This window comes from Lithobates pipiens, unplaced genomic scaffold, assembly GCF_037356315.1.
Source record: "Lithobates pipiens isolate NorthernLeopardFrog02 unplaced genomic scaffold, aLitPip1_a1.2 Scaffold_1, whole genome shotgun sequence".
NCBI lineage: Eukaryota > Metazoa > Chordata > Amphibia > Anura > Ranidae > Lithobates > Lithobates pipiens.
In genome coordinates, this window is record NW_027507685.1 from 222,812,753 (window position 1) to 222,831,251 (window position 18,499).

General features: G+C 43.4%; 1 protein-coding gene across 1 annotated transcript in view; it reads right to left on the reverse strand.

The window, feature by feature from the left end:
- Positions 1 to 18,499, reverse strand: part of LOC143983521 (complement factor B-like) — a 193,858-nt gene that overhangs the window by 99,122 nt on the left and 76,237 nt on the right. The window contains exons 3-6 of the mRNA XM_077483313.1: positions 16,892 to 17,077; positions 8,194 to 8,367; positions 7,304 to 7,399; positions 5,291 to 5,424 (exon numbers count right to left, since the gene is read on the reverse strand). Coding sequence (XP_077339439.1) covers positions 5,291 to 5,424; positions 7,304 to 7,399; positions 8,194 to 8,367; positions 16,892 to 17,077 — 590 coding nt within the window. The remainder of the gene's footprint in view (positions 1 to 5,290; positions 5,425 to 7,303; positions 7,400 to 8,193; positions 8,368 to 16,891; positions 17,078 to 18,499) is intronic.

Below are 18,499 nucleotides of genomic sequence, written 5' to 3' on the forward strand. Positions count from 1 at the left end.
GACATTTACACTTAAGGGTGTACTCACTTTTGTTGCCAGTGGTTTAGACATTAATGGCTGTGTGTCGAGTTATTTTGAACGGACAGAAAATTTACACTGTTATACAAGCTGTACACTCACTACTTTACATTGTAGCAAAGTGTCAGTTCTTCAGTGTTGCCATATGAACAGATATAATAAAATATTTACAAAAATGTGAGGGTTGTACTCACATATGTGAGATACTGTGTGGGTATATATATCAAACAAAGCAAACGATGTCCTTTAGCAACCAATGTGTCATAAAAGCTGAAAAACATTACATTATATAAATAAAACCAGTTTCTGTGATGAGTTTCAGTTATATTATTTTGATGAAATCACTCAATTGGCAATTACTAATCACAATGATTGTGATTTCTACCACCAGCAGGCTCCCTCCTTTCTTGGGATGGCCCGCCAAAAGGAGATGCAACCCTATAATTATAAAAGGTGATAAGCACTTTTTACATGGTATATGGCAGGGGCAGGGGCGGACTGACCAGTCGGTCACTCGGACGCTGCCCGAGGACCCAAGGTCATAAGGGGCCCGATCTCGGCCACATGAGAGGCCACTTGAAGCGGCTGTGCCGTATCACATGCCGCGATCATGCCGATTACAATACTGCTAACGGCGCGCTGCTCCCCGCCGGCCCCTCCTTCTCTCCTGTCCGTCCCAGGTGATGTCACAACGCATACAGTACAAGCACCTGGGATGGACGGGAGGGAAGGAGGGGCCAGCGGGGAGCAGCACGCCGTTAGCAGTATTGTAATCTGCATGATTGCGGCATGTGATACGGGCACAGCAGAAGAGTGGAGGGGCCGGCGGGGAGCTGCGCCGTTAAAAGTATTATCGGCATCTGGTAAATGAAGCCTGGGCCTGCCACAAGTAATGGGGGGGCGGCGGTACAGATGCATGGGGCCCCAGATCCCCCAACCCACAGTGTCCCCCTCTGTGAGTGCCCCCCCGTGTGTGAGTGCCCCCCGTGTGTGAGTGTCCCCCCGTGTGTGTCCCTCTGTGTGTGAGTGTCTCCCCCTGTGTCTGTGTCTCCCCCTGTGTGTGTGTCTCCCCCTGTGTGTGTGTGTCTCCCCCTGTGTGCGAGTGTCTCCCCCTGTGTGCGAGTGTCTCCCCATGTGCGATTGTGTCCCCATGTGCGATTGTGTCCCCGTGTGCGAGTGTGTCCCCCCGTGTGCGAGTGTGTCCCCCCGTGTGCGAGTGTGTCCCCCCGTGTGTGTGTGAGAGTGTGTGTGTGTGTGTGTGTGTGCGAGTGTGTCCCCCTGTGTGTGTGTGTGTGCGAGTGTGTCTCCCTCTGTGTGTCTTCCCCTGTGTGTGTGTCCCCCCCTGTGTGCGAGTGTCTCCCCATGTGCGAGTGTGTCCCCCCGGGTGTGTGTGTGTGCGAGTGTGTCCCCGTGTGTGTGTGCGAGTGTGTCCCCCTGTATGTGTGTGTGTGTGTGTGTGTGTGTGTGTGTGCGTGTGCGTGTTCTCCCTCCAGTTTCCCCCTGTGTGCTCCCCCCCGTGTCTCCCTGTGCAGGTGTGGCGCCCAAGGGGGCCCCATGAGCTTCTATTGCCCGTGGGCCCCATTAGTTGTCAGTCCGCCCCTGGACATGGGTGTCCAAAATTTTTTCAAAGAGGGCCAGATTTGATGAAATGAACATGCGTGAGGGCCGATCATTTTGCCTGACATTCTTTGAACCATTAAAATTCAGTCTAAGTGTGTTCATCCGAGCACTAATATACTGCCCAGCAAGAATTCTCTTGCCTTTGTGGCTGTGTGTGGTGAAGAGATGAGCCCGGGCGTGTTATTTGGAGATATATATATATATCTTTATCTATATATATATAGATATATATATATATATATAGAGAGAGAGAGAGAGAGAGAGAGAGAGAGATCTTTTGGGGCCCCAACGAATCCCGGAGCTCCACTCAGGACTAAGGATGAGCTTGGGTGTGTTTTTTAGATATACAGTATTTATTGCCGTATAACACAAACCTTCACTTTAAGAGGGAAGTTTCAGTAAAAAACGTAATCTTTAAATAAAGAACTGTGAAGCAAAATAAGGGTCAGTGCCCATCAATGCAGCCTAATCAGTGCCCATCTGCAGCCTCTCCATTGCCAAGAATGCAGCCCCACCGCTGTCATGAATGCACCCTTACCAACGTCATGAATGCAGCCTCACCACCGTCATGAATGCAGCCTTACCACCGTCATGAATGCAGCCTCACCACCGTCATGAATGCAGCCTCACCACCGTCAGGAATGCAGCCTCACCACCGTCAGGAATGCAGCCTCACCACCGTCAGGAATGCAGCCTCACCACCGTCAGGAATGCAGCCTCACCACCGTCAGGAATGCAGCCTCACCACCGTCAGGAATGCAGCCTCACCACCGTCAGGAATGCAGCCTCACCACTCCCATAAATGCAGCCTCACCACTCCCATAAATGCAGCCTCACCATTGCCATCAGTACAGCCCATCTGCAGTCTTGGAGGGGACAGGGAGGGGGTCGGGACGAGCACCAACCGATTACTTACAGGATAATCTCATGTTTACTCGGCGGCCTCTTTAATGCGAAGTCCCGCCTTCTATGACAGACAGAACAGTGGTCCAATGCCAGCCCAGGAGACAGGAATTCCTATTAACGATGCTGCCAAGTAAACAGGAGATTCTCCTGTATGTAATCTGACGCCGCTCGTATTGCCTCCTCCCTGTCCCCTCCGAGACAGCGCAGATAAATACGGTATATGCAGTTGTGCTCATAAGTTTACATACTCTGGCAGAATTTTAGATTTTTTGGCCATTTTTCAGAGAATATGAATAACACAAAAACTTTTTTATTCACTCATGGTTAGTGTTTGGCTGAAGCCATTTATTAGCAACCAACTGTGTTTATGCTTTTTAAAATAATAATGACAACGGAAACTACCCAAATGACCCTGATCAAAAGTTTACATACCCTGGAATGTTTGGCATTGGTACAGACACAGAAGGTGGCACATACACAGGTTAAAATGGCAATTAAAAGTTTAATTTCCCACATTTGTGGCTTTTTAAATCAGAAAAAGTGTCTGTATATAAATAGTCAATGAGTTTGTCAGCTCTAACAAGGTAGTAAAACTTTACAAAGATGGAAAAGTATATAAAAAGATATCAAAAGCCTTGAATATGCCAGTCAGTACTGTTTAATCACTTATTAAGAAGTGGAAAATTAGGGGCTCTTTTGATACCAAGCCAAGGTCAGGTAGACCAAGAAAGATTGCAGCCACATAGAGTGTGGAGGAGCATGCGTTCTGAGCATGCTCCGAACGCACGCTCCTCCCCACTCTCTCAACATTCAGAAGTGACATGCCCAGCCGCCCCTGAGCCGAATCTGAGAACCAGGAAGCGTTGGGAGCCACCAGCGTAGCTGGGAACATCAGCTGCCTCTCCACCTGCGAGCCGACTGCCTTCCTCCAGGAGTGGATGAACTTCTTATACCATTTCACATGAGCTGTAATCTCTACAATCTTGTGAGTCCTCAATCCACACCGAGGCAATGAGGATCTCACATTCTCCAGCCCCCCCCCAGCCACCCGCAACTCCTGGGAGACGTCACATATCTCAGGAGGCTGCATGACCAGTCTCCCTGTGCCATGCAATCTCCTGCCAGACATTCGCACAACAAATGTTTTACAAATAGACCCTAAAAAGTGTTAGTTCTCTGTCTTTATTTTTTTTTTTTTATAGATCCTTTAGGTTATGTGTGTGAGACTCTTACCCACAGTAATTAAGGTGTATTTTTTGCCTACATGGACCACAAACTATGTACTATCGGTAGGCTTACAGTTCTTTAACCATGCTCCTTTAAACCCCTGATTTTTTCAGACGGATTTTGTCCGAAACTGGTGTTGCATACACACGGTCGGACAAAGTTGTCGGAAAATCCGACCGTTCGTAACGTGATGACATTCGTGCGTTACAACGGAACTACATTGAGGCTAGTAGCCAATAGCTTTGCTCTCGTACTTTGATCTGAGCATGTCTGGCACTTTGTCCGATCGGAATTCTCTACAAACGATTGGATTTTGTTGTCGGAAAATTTGAGATCCTGCTCTCAAATTTTTTCTGTCAGAATTTCCGTTGGAAGAAGTCCAATAGAGCCCCCACACGATCGGATTTTCCGACAATATAATCCGATCGGACCGTTTCCGTCTGAATTTCCGACCGTGTGTACAAGGGCTAAGAAATTCCCATTGTTAAGTGCAATGTAATCATTCTCATTTTCATTGTGGTGTAATGCACATGCCGTATGTCTTCTGTGTCGCAAGGTGTTCCTCTTTCACAAGCTCCAAACTTGGGAAATATGGTTACACGGGCAATACAGTTCCCACTTCTAACAAATGAGCTACAATGCCTCCAAAAGCACTTCCTGAAAAAAAACTGTTGTAATAATTCTCCTTCACACAGTGCAATTACATCCATGCTCTGTGCGGGTCCATGTTTATCCACACAAGAATGCAATGGTGTTTAATATGACATCCATCCGGGTGAGGGTGGGTGTCCCTGGACTCACCCTGGGTGCATTCAGGGTCTTGCACCCACACAGATGTCACATTGGGAGCATGGCTATATTTGTGCAGCCACTGTGTCCCAATAGACAGCTATGAGACTGCTGGCACAGGGATGCACACAACATCTGTGCATCCCCATGCCAGTAGCACATGGTCCTGCATGGAGCATGGATCTACTCTTGCCATTTGAACAAGGCCTACACTTCTGTGCACACAAAGTTGATGCTAAAAACAGTCTAATTGCAAAAACAAGCAGTCTTAGTAAGGCTCCTTTCACACGGGCTTGTCTGTTTGACAGACTCCGATTGCTCAGCAGGGGATCAATCCATTGATCCCCGCTGAGCTGGCAGATGAGAGGTCCGTCTCCGCTCACTGTGCAGAGACAGACCTGTAAGAGTCCCGCTCTCCTCTATGGAGAGGTAGGATGAAAATGGAGCACCTGTCTGTTTTCATCCAAACTGATCCACCAATCGAATGGAAAATAGGACCTCCATCCATCTGGATTTAGCAGACAGGATCGGATCATATAGCAGCAGGTGTCAGCGGAAATGTCACCGTTCCATAGGGTTGAATTGAAGGTCCGATCAGGTCCGCCTGAAAAACTGACAGGCGGAACTGATCGGAAAGCCCGTAGAAAGGGGCCTACCTAGTGAATTATTCATTGTGATGGGATATTTATTCTCTGTTTACCCTCTCTAGATCACATTTCCAGCTCTGTACCTTCTCTATGAATATTTCCGCAATTTCCTTTGCAGTTGTGAAATTCTTCTCTCCAACACTTTTTGACGCATCAATGATAATGAAGATATTCATGAGGCCACCTGTTTTTACTTGCAGTTTACGATCGCTTGTATCTGTAAAGAATACAGACAAAAATTACATCACTGGAAATATACAGATTCAGGTCTGTTTCAGACAGGCAGACAGTTAAGCCCCGTACACACTATCAGATTGTCTGTTGAGTTTTTCCTTCAGATTTACCAAAACCATATAATATGAGGTCAAACCTTAGGAGTTTCAATGTGTATGCAATCAGGCAGGCCCTTCTACTACATGGTTTTGGTAAATCTGAAGGAAAAACTCAGCAGACAATCTGATAGTGTGTACGGGGCTTAATGTTTACTCCCCCTTGAAAAGTGATCCCTGGTGGCAGGCATTCAGGTGGTGCTACTGCCACCAGTTTTTTTTTTTTTTTATTGCCGAATGGAAATGTTACATTGCAGGATCACGCTGCAACTACAACCCAAGCATTGGATCGCAGTTATAGTGCAGCCTCATTGGTCTCAAGGGGCGAATTTGACAGGTGGTGCAGACTGTCAGACTCTTCAGCCTGAGTTAAAACTGCCATGGCCCTGTCAGGCTGTCATTTTAGAATACTGGTGGGTGGCAGGGAGGGAGGGGTGGTAAAACCATGGCTCGGCTGCCTGTATTTAACACTCCCCAGCTGCCAGTGTGCCCTTAGAGTAAAGACCATATATTTTACAAGGTGGAATTACAGTAAATATAGGATCTCCACCAGACCTTCCTAACCAGTTACAGCATTATTTGCTTATTATTAAGCTGTTCCTAGCCAGACTAAAGCTGGCCATACACTAGTAGATTTGTGTTCTTATGAAAATTCTCAGCACATTCGATGACTTGACAAAATGTTGTTTGAAAGTGCTTCCAAAATTATCATTCGATTTTGGAACCAATGGACTTTCCCAATCGAAGATCACAGTCATTGTTAGAAATTTGGTAATTTGAGAACATTTTGCTATCCTTCTCACTGCGGTTGAAAACTAATGTTGATTGGACCCTACTAATGCTTAGAAAATCAAATGATTTTAATTTAAAATTATTTGCTTTAAAAACATTCTATTAGTTTATGGGTAGCTATGAGCGACTGTGGCAATTCAGACTGCCTCACATAACATTGCAACAAGTCCTGAAAATTCATTTGAGAACAGTCAGGAAGTGTGCTGATCTATAACCCCCCGTACTCATAAAATTAAAGAGTTGTACACTGGAAACCCTAGTCTAGAGCCCCATAAACTTAAAACCCTAAATCCATGTCTATCTCAGTGAAATAAATCAAATGGGCTTCAAACAAGGCCCTGCATCCCCTGAAAAGCTACACTGTATGGCCAAAAGTGTATGGACATCTGACCATCAGAACCATATGAGTATGAGCCATTCCAAAATCATGTTGGATGGGAAGACCTGTCTCACAAATGGTGTTTTAAATGATACCAAAGGTGTTTAAGGGGGTTGAGCTCAGGGCTCTGTGCAGGCCATGCAACCGTGTCTTTATGGCAATGGCTTTGTGCACAGGGCCACAGTCATGCTTAAACAAAAAAACCTTCACTATTCTGTTATCACAAGCACCAAAAAAAAATGTTTAAAAAGTTCTTCTGAACCAGCCATTCTCAACTAGGGTTCCTCAAGGGTTGGCTAGGGGTTCCATGAGCTGTGGCTAACTGACCTCCATCTGAGGGTGCCAGCATTGTTCCAGGTCAAACGTCACTTGGCAGTACCAGTGAAATGACTGCAAGAGAGTCATTCTGGCTACCCCATAAGGGCAAAATTCTTACAATGTACCACATCCAACGTTTCCCAATAACAGCCAATGGACTAATCCTACCAGAGGTTCCCTGAGATCTGAAATTTTTCTCAAAGGTTCCTCTAGGGCAAAAAGGTTGAGAAAGGCCGTTTTATACTGCAAGACTGACTATATACTATGTATTTTCTAACCTTCAACTCTGTCAGGGTCTGATGATTCAATGGTTTCAGCCAAGGAGGATCCAAATACCTTTGCCACTTCTTCCGGGGAATCATATGTGTAAGAATCTGTGGACAAAGTAGTTTATAGAGTAGTATATAAGATACATTATGTGATATCCACATTTTTTCAATATATACAAGATAGCTTTAAATATTTATTTGCAAAAGGTAGAATTCCAGTTATTTTTTTTAGATGAGGAATTACCTCCATTTCTTTTTTTTTCAGCCATACGCTTTTCGAACGCTTTGAAAATAATCTATACATATTGTTGTATGCCAACAGGTCTAGTTGTTTTAGAAAATGTATCCTTTAAAATGGGCTCTAGCACATAAGAACTCAAATTTGAGAATGGGTATTAAAGATTTGTTTTACAGAATACAGAAGTAGGGATTTTTTTTCTCCAAAGTCTGCTAATGGATAGTCTGGCTCCTATTAATATATGGGTGAGAAGGGTGCAGTGACATCCCCCCTCGGCAAAAGCAGTCGCCAGCGGGGCTGGGCGGGGCTGGGCGTGGCTGGGGTGCACTGGGTGCAGTCGCCCCAGTTGACAAAGGCTTACTTTCAGATTTTAACTACTTTCTGTACCCACAGCAGGAAGTTTTCCCCTAATTTTCCATGGTGATGTCCACACAGGCAGCGAGTTGAGTCTCCACAATGGGGAAACAGAGAGCAATAAAAATGTCCCAGAAGTACAGAACACTCAATCATATTATCTAGATTTCATCATGGTGGGGAAGAAAAATCCAGGACCTTTAGTAAGGAGATCTCATCACTGCTGGAGCCGCTGAGAACTATTTTATAGAAATTAACATTTACATAGGTGTTATATCATTCAATAGTATTAATTTAATTATCTTACGTCTGCAGGATGGTTCCGATCCTGACCACTTCTTGTTCTCTTTACATTCCCTCGTCTTCGATCCAAACATCCTCAGTCCATTCTGACAATTATAGCTCACTTTGCCTTCAATTCTATAGGAAGTACCAACTTTACTGGCACCAATGGGGATCCCTGGGCTTGGGCAATGGCCCTCTGAAGAGAACATAGAGGTACTGTAAATTATATAGAATAATATTAACGTGACCATAACAGAACAGTTTGACAATCCATTAATAGTAGTAAATGTTAGAGAGTGTATCCAGTGTACCTAAGCCCAAGAATAAACATTTCATACATTGCAATATATATATATATATATATATATATATATATATATATATATATATATATATATATATATATATATATATATATATATATATATATATATATATATATATATATATATATATATATATATATATATATATATATATATATATATATATATATATATATATATGTAGAGCTTGTGGGGATCACCTTTTTCTGAAGGACAGTCAGCAAACAGGCACTTTCTTAAAAACCTGGCAGATGCCAGGTTTATTTTCAGGTTTGCAAAATAAAAACAAACAGTAAATTAAATCCTTGCCATCCCGCGCTAACTAAACAAATAGTCTCCTCTCTATACAGTGCGGGGCTGAACCCCATCACCCACAAAAACATGCGGAAAAGCAAACCTTTTAGTCCAACCCCCAGAGCTCCTCTCACTCAGGTTCCTTTCTCAAAACCAGAGCCCTGCTGTGCTCTCTTCCTGGATATTTAAAGTCCAGCTGACTGTGGACTCCAGTGGACCCAAACATCTGGACCGGAACCTAGCCTGCCACAGAGGCTGAAAAAACTGGGCCGGATTCCGGTTCAGTCCCTTACAATGAAACAAATGCAAGGTGAAATGTACCTATTATTGTGTATCTCACCTTGCATACAGTCACAATATATATATATATATATATATATATATATATATATATATATATATATATATATATATATATATATATATTTATTTATTTATTTATTTATTTTTTTGGGGGGTTCTGAGTAATTTTCTAGCAAAAAAAATATGATTTTTACATGTAGGAGAGAAGTGTCAGAAATGGCCTGGGTGGCAAGTGGTTAGTGGCAATTACCATAATAAGTAATACCGTATTTGCCAGCGTATAAGGCGACTGGGCGTATAAGACGACCCCCTATTTTTCAAGTGAAAACATTGGTTTTGGGCAATACTCGCGGTATAAGACTACCCCCCTTATGAGGCAACACCATTTAAAAAAAATATTAGAACTATTAAAAAACACAAGGCAAGAATGCCAACCACTCATCCGCCATGCTGTGATATGTCATAAAGTAAATCAAACAATAATAACACAAACAGAGATCTATTGAATGCCACAACTCTGGAAAGTAGAATTTTTCACTAACCAAACCTATACAGCTTTTGGGTTACATTCTATGGGAATTGTCCACCAAAATGCATTTAAAAAACGCCCTGTCATATGTCCCAGATTTACCTGTCCCTCTTGGGTGCCTGGGACCTCAAAGGCAAACAGCAGGATGTATAGTAGTAGGAGATCAGTGAATAGATTTACCCAGGGAAGTATGGTGAGCGGTGTATTCTTTTAATGAATACAACACCTGCTTGGATTGGCAGAGGCTGTAGAATCATCAGCCCTTGCCTCTCTCGCTCTCTCTCTCAAAGCCAATCAGAGCAGGCTAATCTATGTAGCCTGCTCGGATTGACAGAGGTTGTTACTCCAATCCAAGAAGGCTCTGTATTCATTAATAGAATACATCGCTCGCCGGGATTGGCTCAACGGCGTATACGGTTGAAGCCATATACAGTATTAGCAGACATTTGGGGGCTGACATCCATCGTGCAGCATTGTATACCCGGCGTATAAGACGACCCCCGATATTTGGGCATTTTTTTTAAAAGGTAGTCTTATACGCCAGAAAATACAGTATACAAATAATTATTATATATTGTTTTTAAGGTCATTTACTATATTTTCAAAACTGTACTCAAGCAGTTGGCTTAAAGTGGAGGGCCACTCTGAAAAAAAAAAAAAAAATATTAAAAATAAAAAAAAAATAAAAAATGAAAAAATTTTTTTTTTTTTTACTTACCAGAAATGCCTGTTACTAGGCACATAATCCTAATCTTCCTCTTCCTCCTCCGCGGAGATCTTCTGGTCTTCTCTCCTCGTCGCGTTCTGTGTGTTCCAGAACACAGCGTGTCCCATTCACAAAGCGCTGCGTGACTCGCGCATGCGCAGTAGGAAACGGGCAGTGAAGCCGCAAGGCTCCACTGCCTGTTTCCCTTACAAGGAATGTCGGCGCCGGGACCCGAGAGCCGAGGGATGGGTCGGCCACGGGCGGCCGACATCGCAGGCGCCCTGGACAGGTAAGTGGGCTTATTAAGTCAGCAGCTGCAGTGTTTGCTTTTAAACGGCCCTCCTCTTTAACAGAGAAATTACTGAAGTTGTATAACTTCAAACCAGTCATTTCACAGTAAATAGATAAATAATAAATATAGCAGAATAATACTGTATATGATTTAGCTTGATTAAAACAGTACCTTTTCAGCAGCTGCAGATTCTCCCTCTTAACTGTGTGATAAAAACATGGGATTATGGGTAAATCTAAATACCCATAAACCCATGTTTTTTCTTCTAGTTAAGAGGGCTGGGCTGGAAGTAGAGGTGAATGAGCTTGAAGACAAGTGGCTCCTTCTACCGGTATGACACTGCAGTGAGAGGCGTGCCTCCACTGCAGCATTTTTATTGGACAGCTGAGGTCAATGGTACTTTACCATTGGTCCAAGGCTCCAAGCTGTCCATTGTCTCAGTGCCTCTGACAAGAAGTGAGAGGCACTCTGGGCTGATCCTCTCAGTCTGCTGCAAACAGCGTGTGCCAGCTTGTATTTAACCACTTCCGCCCCAGAAGAATTTACCCCCTTCCTGACCAGAGCACTTTTTGCGATTCGGCACTGCATAATTTTAACTGACAATTGCGTGGACATGCGACGTGGCTCCAAAACAAAATTGACATCCTTTTTTTCCCCACAGATAGAGCTTTCTTTTGGGGGTATTTGATCACATCTGTGGTTTTTATTTTTTGCGCTATATACAAAAATATAGCGACAATTTTGAAAAAAACGCATTATTTTTTTACTTTTTGCTATAATAAAAATCCCCCAAAAATATATAAAAAAAACATTTTTTTCCCTCAGTTTAGGCCGATACGTATTCTTCTACATATTTTTGGTAAAAAAAATGGCAATAAGCGTTTATTGATTGGTTTGCGCAAAAGTTATAGCATTTACAAAATAGGGGATCGTTTTATGGCATTTTTATTAATAATTTTTTTTTACTAGTAATGGCGGCGATCAGCGTTTTTTATTGTGACTGCGACATTATGGCGGACACATCGGACATTTTTTACACATTTTTGGGACCATTGTCATTTATACCGCAATCAATGCTATATAAATGCAGTGATTCCTGTGTAAATGACACTGGCAGTGAAGGGGTTAACCAGTGGGTGGCAGTGTAGGGGTTAAGTGTTCCTAGGGGTGTGTTACTAACTGTTGGGGGCTGGGCTTTCATTTAGTGAACACTGATCTCTGCTCCAATCACATGGAGCAGAGATCAGTGTCACTAGTTGCTAGGCAGAATGGAGAAATGCTGTTTACAACAGCATTTCTCCATACAGCCGCCCCGTGAGACGATCGCGGGTATGCCCGCGGCGATCGAGTCCACGGGACCCGCGACCGGACTCACGGGGGTCCCGACCAGCGCGGCGCGCTCCTGATGGCAGGGCGGCAAATTTAAAGGGACGTACAGGTACGCCCATTTGCCTGCCCATGCCATTCTGCCGGCGTACATCGGCGTGCGCTGGTCGGGAACTGGTTAAATAACCATAGTGCTAAACTTAGAGGCGCATCTCTTCTCTTTTATATTGCTTCTAATCCCCCTGTGGAGGCTGCCATTTGTGGATGGACATTTTATGGTTACACAACCCATCACATTGCTATAATCTTTTTATATGGGCTATAAACTGAAGGACCTATGCATAAATAGTTGTGGAAATAATCATCTGAATTTCCATTATTTCTTATGGGGAAATTTGCTTAGATATATGAGTGCTTTGGATTAAAAGCATTTTTCTGGAATGAATTGTGCTCACAATCCAAGGTTTTACTGTATTTTCTTTAGTATTCTTTTTTAGCATAGTTTACCTTTTTTTTGTTTAAAAGAGTGTGTTTACAGATCTTAGATGCTGAAAATACATACCAGATGGTACCCATCTCACACCCTACAGAACAGCCAGGCCTCCTTAAAGCTCATTCATCTCTACTGTTATATATATTAATTCACTAGCTAATGTGAAAAAACATATATGTTAACAAAAGTAATGAAAATGTATGCACCAACTGAAACAATATTGAAAGTCAAGACATTAAAATCAGGGGCTAGAATCAGGGGTATTTAATTTGGGGTCTATTCACAACTTAAAATGTGCATTGAGTACAGATAAAGATATGTGCATTGATGTATGTTGGCATATTGCATTTTCACATGCACATTTCTCTTCACTTCCTGAAGCATGGAAAGAGTCTAGGGCACAGGAGAAGAGTCAAACTTGTGCTAATGAAAATAATATTTACAAAATATATTTCGCTGTCCCTTTAAGTTGTGTACAAGCAGCCGGCACAGCAAGGGATCAATATTGCAAAAATGTAATGAAAGTAAACAAGTGCAGCGCTCATATAAAATCACTTATCAATAGTGACCAACATAATTACAAAATATAGTCAAAACTTATATTGCATATAATAATGTGACATATAATAATGTGACAATCAAAAATCTGAAAAAAGAGTCAAAAAGGAACTAAATTGTAAAGAGTCCAAAATCATTAAAAACATATAAAGTTCAAAGTAGCTCCAAGAAGAAAACCAGTGGAGTGATGTGCATTGCACTGCAATGACACATGTTACCATGTGTTGCATTGAAAAGAGTAGGGCTCGTTTTCCTTTTTCTATTTCAAACCAGTGTAGCACCCTCTACCTTAGGTAGGTGCTAGTATAGGTTTTTCTGTAAGCTGCCAGCGCATGTAAATTTAGGCAGGCCTATGCTGTGAGCTAGGCCTCTTTGTTTTGATCTGGGGGCAGGGGAGTGGTTTAGTGTAGCAGTGGGTGACTGACATGCGCCTCAGCTCTTGGCCGCTTCCTCTGTTTCCAGAGGAAACAGAGGAAGGTTCTGGAAAAGGGGCAGGGCAGAGAGCTGGAGTGACATGAGGTACATGTGAGGAGCTCTGAACAATCCCCACTAAGATTGGCAGGGGGCAGGCCTCCTACATATACCCATGGTCAGCCTTCTAGGGGAGGAGTTGTCAGCTGGGTGAACTGGATGATGGAGTGTTATACTGTCGTGTCTGAGGGAACCCCCATTCTGGGGAGGGGTGTACCTCAGGCGGGGAGCTCAGGAGCTGGGAGGGAGCCTCTCCTTACACGATCATGGAGAGGTGTCCTGGAACAGGAGCTGGAAGGACAGTTGGTCCGCACATCTGGAGTAAAGTCATTCAGGAAGGATCCAGGACAGTGGTCGTGAGTGGAAAGCACAGTGGAAAGCTCTGGAGGAGACATTCCAGGGGAGCTGGATGTAGAACCAGAGGGAGAGACTGTGGGAGTTGTGTCAAGTTGCTGCAGCCAGGAGGGTGGGCAGGATTTGCAAGTCGGACTTGCTGGGATTAATAGTCCATCTACATTTATTCTTCTCAAGTAAATTGATTGCTGCCACAAAGGGGTACTGCAGGCTCCAGCCTACAAAGGGCCATCAAGTAAAGACACTGGGACTTATTCAGAGCAAGGCCTAGTCATGTGCTGATGGTGTGACAGGAGCACTAAAGTTGGACAGTGAAGTAGTGTGCTGGAGAAAGTGTTATGAGGTAAAAGTCTGTGAAGTTTAGGGTCAGCCATCTTGTTCTGCTGAGAAGTTTGACGCAGTTACTTTTAGTCTACAGAGTAGTAGTCTACTAGTAGAATTTATCCTATGGGCATCCATTGTCCCTTTTCCCCAACCAAGTTCAATCCCCTAATAAAAACAACAAAAACAAGCAAGAGACTATTCATTGACTGAGAAGTGTGTCTAATGGATGTCTTGCAGCAGGGTGAAATGTGTGGATGCTGTAACACGTAACAAGTCAGCGGGGCCATCGCTACACCAGTGTATATCAGTTCAATGCACCAGTGTGAACTGCTTCCATTCACATACCTTCTTTTTTTTTACAATCCTTGTGCTGGCATACGTTGAAAGAAAATTTGCCAACCTATCTGGTGTCAATTGACCCTTTGTGCAGTTCCAGATTCAGAATCCATTTCTAGATGGAAATGCGGCCTATTATCCCATGATTTTGTACCCTGCATGTAGGCAGGTGCAGTTAACTGCTTTGCCACTAGGTGGTGCCGTATGGGAATAGTGTCTGGCACAGAAGGTAGGGACATTAGGTGCTAGGCACTCTTAGGTAGAGCCCTCCCAAAAGGGATGTCAGGAGTATATAATCTAGAAGGGGAGGGACACAGAGTCTCTTGGGGCATGGGAGCCATACACCCTACATATGTAGGAATGTAACCTACAAACATGGGCCCTAGACAGGGCAAGAGGGCGGGTGGAGTGGACCTGTATGCAAGAGTAGCTGGCTGGAAACATTCTGTTCCTTAAAGGGGAGTACCACCCAAAAATGTAACTTTCGCTTTTCGGATTCCTCCCCCCTCTGGTGTCACATTTGGCACCTCTCAGGGGGTAGAGGGGAGCAGATACCTGTCTAACACGGGTATTTGCTCCCACTACCCCACTATCTGCAAAAGATCGCTGTGTCCAGCCACTCCTCTGTCACCCCCCCAGCTGTCTTCTGGAGGACACATTCAGAATGCTCAGCGCAGCTCACGCATGTGCAGTAGGGAACCAGGCTGTGAAGCCACAAGGCTTCACTTGCTGATTCCCTTACTGAAGATGCCAGCGCCTACATCTGGGAGCCGAGGGACAGGACGGCTTCGGGTGAGGACATCGCAGGTGCCCTGGACAGGTAAGTGTCGTTATTTTAAAAGTCAGCAGCTGCAGTATTTGTAGCTGCTGATTTTAAATGTTGTTTTTTTTTTTTCAGCAGAACTCCACTTTAAGGAGGTGGGGGCTAGGGCAGATTACAAAAGGCCTTGTAGGCCATGCTGGAAATCCATGTGTGGGGAGGTGCAGCGTGGTGTAGTGGCTATAAACACTCAGAGTCCAGATGTAGTAACAAAACTGCGTTGTAATTAAAGTCCAAACAAGCACAAGACAACCCGACCAGGTGCACCCACAGAATGTTTCAGAGAACAGTGCGGTAGATTTACTAAGACTGGAAAGTGCAAAATCAAATGCAGCTGTGCATAGAAACCAATCAGCTTCCAGTCGTTTTTTTTGTTTGCTTTTTGCGTCAGAGCTTAATTAAAGAAGCTAAAGTTAGAAGCTGATTGGCTATAATACACAGCTGCACCAGATTTTGCACACACACAGTTTTAGTAATTCATCTCCAGTGTGCAGCAGGTCTTGGATGCTCTAACAGCACCTCTCTTGAGGAATAGAATGCGGCCTGGCCGGTCTGTGCTCAAACAGGAAAGCATCGAGGAAAGTTAGTGTGTCCCTGCTTTTTCCCTACTCATCTGGAACCTCTCCCTACCTCTAATACTGTCCCTGTCAGATGAATAACCTGTCTCTACACTACCCACACGCAAAATGTGTACCAAGCCAGGGAGCCAGGGTCTTCAGTAGACACTGGTTGATGCAAGTGAGCCGCCAGAGTCCCAGCATCCAAGCTTCTCCAGAGACCCAGGAAAACATAGAAGAACCAGGTTCCTCTTGACTTTTTCTCCCTCTGCAATGCTGCTGTCGTTGAGGGCCACCTCCAGTAGCGAAAGTAGACTGCACCTGCCTACACCTGTATGGGGCTGCTTTACTGGAGGATTCCTGGGAGAGGTGTACCCAGCTAGAAAGTGTCTACAGAGAACACAGTCCTATGAGTACTTGTGACCCAGGGCAGAAGAGAGACTGTAGAGAGATGGCTGTGAGGTGCGGCATGTGCTTTCACTTGTAATTAATGTGGACTGTCCACATTATGTGATTGACTGTGTATGTCAAGTGACTGGAATGTATGTCCCTGTGATGTCTTTCCATTCCCTGAACAAGTGCAATGCAGCTAACATGTGGACATTTCTTCTTTTGGATATAAAGGTCTATGGTGAGGAGCAGGGCACAAGTTGGTAGAGGAGTGGGGCCCCAGCAGGTGGGATTGTGCTCTAGCAGGACTGTACAAGGGATGGAGACTTGTACTTGGCTCCAGAATTGTCCGACTACGAAGGCCCTTTTACATACAAACTCCTTTGCAACGTTGAGCTACAGCAGGCTTAGAAAGAGAATGTTGCTCCAACCAGAGAACACACGCCGATTATCAGTTTTACAGGCTGAGATGTAGGGCTATTCCAAAATATTATTTTTCTGTCTATGCTACATAATTCTATATACCTTTCATAACTTTACATAATTTTCATATTTGATATACCTGTACATTTTTTAACCTTCTCAATTAACGCTCCCTCATTTTCCAATAAAGAAAACTCTCCTTAATCTGAAATTCTCACCTTGGTCATCACATATTGTTGTTTCTCCGCTCCATTTTCCATTCTCCTGACAGGTTCGGTTTTTAGATCCAAACATTTTGAATCCACCCCAGCACTCGAAATACAGTTCATCGCCCACAAAATACTTTGGTTTACGCGGGTCATGCTCTCCACCTTCGAACATGACTGGCTTGGGACATTCAATAGCTATAAAAGATCAGTAATATAGAAGCACATGTGAACTCTATTCAAAGGCACAGGTAGAAAGGGATATTGTAAGAAAACTGCGCAAATACAGTTAGTGACAGCAGAGAAGAAGGCAAGCAGTGAAACAGAACAGGTGGAAGATTCTTGAATCCATATGCTAAATACTAGGTCTCGTTCTGCATGGCCTTCCACGTTTCGAATTGCAAGGATTTTGGTGAGGTATCTGTCAAACCAAAAAGCCATTGGGCAAAATTTCAGGCCTTATATGCAAAATATAGAACAATGCTAAGAAAATCAGATGATTGACAAAGGGTCAAGCCAAAGCATTTTGGGGATTAGAGGGACCCCCTTCATCTGGGTTTCAAGCTTTCAGGTGATAGGAATACTCAAACTAAAGAGAACTCTGATACAATCTAGAAACATTCTGAATGGGAATACTTGAATTGTAAATAATTCTCATTTAAATGTAATGTTGATATTTGTGTGCCAAAATAACTGCTTGTTGGGTTGGTGCAGTGGCGTATGGTAAACACTCGAGTCTCGATTGGCCAAGAATGTTGTATTGAAACAGTGGGTCAACAACATAAACAGGCCCATCGGGAAGCTCACCTTTCTGGTGCCACTTACAACTATAATTGATAGGGGACAGAAGACTCAGGGATGTAAACAGTATCTGCCACGAGGAGCAAAGTGCTGCCTAACCCAAATGGGAAGCTTTCTGAAGAGGTAAACGTAGTCCCTGCTCACCCCATCGGGATCTTGCGATGCCACTGTCCAAGTCCAGTGGGGAACCTGTCCCTAACCTTTTTATATTCCTACAGTTTTAATTATTATTATTTTTTACTCATCATATGGAGCCCTATATACTGGCGGCTGGCATGTACTTTGACACCAACACATTATGTGTGGGTGTGTATATATATATATATATATATATATATATATATATATATATATATATATATATATATGTATTCGTGTTTTGTACATAAATGAATTTTGCATGTATATATTATGTGCTAGATATCTTTCCTGACAATTTTTGTACATATATGAATTCTGCATGTACATGTTATGACAATAAATATGCCTATTCATCTTATGGTCTGTCATATGCTTCATTCAAAGTCCCAAACTTTTCCTCTTAGTAACCAATATAGGGATGGAGACACGTCTTTTGTGCCTCATTCAAAGTCCCGCCCATTTTTTCTTTTTATGCATAAAAAGAGTAAAGATCATAGGAAAAGGTGGTGGAAAGGGTAAAGTCTTCCTTTCCTTCACAGATGGCGTGTTTTTGCAAATAATAGAGTCTCTTGAAAGCTGCCTTTAATTTAGAATGTTCTACAATCTGTGTACTTCTATCCAAGGAAATTTTGAGATCTTACCAACATCATCATTCTCTATAGTTCAAGAATCCTTATC